The 2327-nt window shown below is 41.9% G+C and overlaps 1 protein-coding gene across 1 annotated transcript; it reads left to right on the top strand.

Moving 5' to 3' along the window:
• Nucleotides 1-71: 71 nt before the first annotated feature.
• Nucleotides 72-2312, top strand: LOC121939524 (sodium- and chloride-dependent GABA transporter 3-like; the record flags this gene model as incomplete). The annotated part of the gene is made up of 3 exons (XM_042482539.1): nucleotides 72-368; nucleotides 561-673; nucleotides 2187-2312. Coding segments are annotated over exons 1-3 (492 nt in total), but the record flags the coding sequence as incomplete, so codon positions are not given.
• Between the last annotated feature and the right edge of the window lie 15 nt (nucleotides 2313-2327).

Below are 2327 nucleotides of genomic sequence, written 5' to 3'. Positions count from 1 at the left end.
AAACAAACTTGGTCAAGCCAGACAAAGGTAAGATTTAAGGCCTCAGCGTGCTTGAAACAATGTCCTCCACCTACTCAATCAGAATTAGTTCATACTGTTAGACCAACTCAGTCAAATGTGTTTTGTAGTCGAACAGCCTCTGTCAGAGTGTGCTGTCAGTGTATTCTCCCACTTAGTTGTGGTCTGTATGCTGAGCACTGTGTTTGTGTGTGTGTGTGTGTGTCTCTGTGTGTGTGTGCACAGGGACAGTTTGTGGTTGTGTTTGCTCAATAGTGGCACCAGCTTTGTTTCCGGCTTCGCAGTCTTCTCAGCTCTGGGCTTCATGGCCCACCAACAGGGAATTCCCATCAACATGGTGGTTGATTCAGGTATGATTTGAAGGCCAAAGCCTCTGTCTCTGTTAGACACTAGAATCAAATGTACCCTCACAATATAGAATCGGATGTACCCTCGCACTATTGAAACAAATGAGCACTTGTGCTATTTTTAGAAAAAGACCAACAATCTAAACCAAGGTCAGAAAAACCAAAGCCATTTAAATGTCTCTTCTGTCCTCTCAGGCCCTGGACTGGCATTCATCGCATTCCCTCAGGCTGTGGCCATGATGCCCCTGCCTCAGCTGTGGGCCACCTGCTTCTTCCTTATGCTCATCCTGTTGGGACTGGACACACTGGTAAGACCAGAGCACAAAGTGTTCACTTAAGTATAAAGTACGAATGCATGAGAACCGATAATAGTCTGCTCTTTAGGTTGATAACCAATACAATGAATGATAATTTCGTATTTTTTTCTGCCTCACAAGGGGCACCAGGACTCACTCTGCTTCATCTCCTGGACCAAGCCATGTAGCATGAACATATGGTTTGGTCCAGGAGATGAAGCAGAGTGATTGCACTTAATTTTAGGCTAACAGAAATCATTATAAATAACAGAAATTAATTTACATTAAATTCATCTAAGGTGCCACCCTTCAAAAAGGGAAATGAGAGCCAATAAATTAATTAGGTCTCAATTCTGAAGGTAACTACTAAGTTCTTGACTCAGCAGGTGGTGTTACAGAAAGGTTTGGGGAAGTGTATTCTATTTTCTGTGAGAGATTTAAAAGTGTCTGAGGCCACGTTTAGATGTGAACAGCCCGACAGAAAGGGAACTCTTTCCTTTGCATTTAAAAAAAATGTATATGATGACAGCGTGAGTGTAGAGTGACCAACCTTTGAGTATCTTTTATAATTCAGTTTTAATGAATGCTGCAACTTGTCGAGAGCCAACAGCAACGTACAATGTGGTGTTACAAATGAGCTTGCTATTGAAATGATGCCAGCTATCGAAAAGCATCACGAGAACAAAGCAGCCATCAAGAGTTAGCTTAACTCTTTACAAACCATGTATGACAGTGAGAACGATCCTCGTGTGCCAGGCCAGTAGTTGGTGGTGTAACTATGTAATGATAATTGCAACTGTGACGTCATCGTTCTCACAGGATCAGCACATTTCCAGTTTACACAGTGACAGAAGGGGTTGTGTTTCCAAAAAATTACACTCTGGAACCCGGTTTCAAAGGTTTTAGTTTTTAGGGGCCCCATAATGCCGTTGTCATGTGAATGAAAGGCCAAACTGCAACAAAAGTTTAACATTTTATGCAAGAACCGTTGTCATGTAAACCACCCCTCAGTGTAATGGGTATAAATAACTCGTTATTATTCCCAGGTCATTAAATACCAACACTTTGTGACACCACTCACTGTCTCATAGTGATGTACAGGGCAGCTTGAGTGTATCTGTATGACACATGGCTGAAACACATTGGAATAAGTGGTTAATGTAGCTGGGCATGTTGTTGCTGTGTGTTAATCTATTTTAACTCCAAAATCATATTTTGGAGTTAAAATAGATTTGTTTGCTACATAACAGATGGATGATATCATTAAAGTCCTGATACCAGCACTGACTGCCTAAATTTGTTAAATGAGTTCATCCCACAGTGCCCCTCACCTTGAATTAACTGTTCCTGCTGCTTTTTTTACTTATTTTGTTCACTTATGTGTTTGTTAGCTGCGCTGAGACGAATTCCTATTAACTGTGTTGACATGAACTGAACTGACTTCAGTCACCACACCCTCTGATTTACGTGTCACCTCACCCAGCTGTTTGCCCTTAAGGGATTCACATGTGATTGTGTGCGATAGTTTGTAGGTTTGGAAACAATTACATCGACAGTGATTGACATGTTCCCGGGACAGCTGCGCAGACCCTGGCGCAGAGAAATCTTCCTCATCATCTTCTGCTCTATCAGCTTCATCATCCAGATCTCTGTCACGACTCAGGTA

This window comes from Plectropomus leopardus, unplaced genomic scaffold (assembly GCF_008729295.1).
Source record: "Plectropomus leopardus isolate mb unplaced genomic scaffold, YSFRI_Pleo_2.0 unplaced_scaffold4996, whole genome shotgun sequence".
In the NCBI taxonomy this organism is placed as follows: Eukaryota; Metazoa; Chordata; class Actinopteri; order Perciformes; family Serranidae; genus Plectropomus; species Plectropomus leopardus.
The sequence above is the reverse complement of the archived record's forward strand: the minus strand, read 5'-3'. Positions and strand labels throughout refer to the sequence as shown.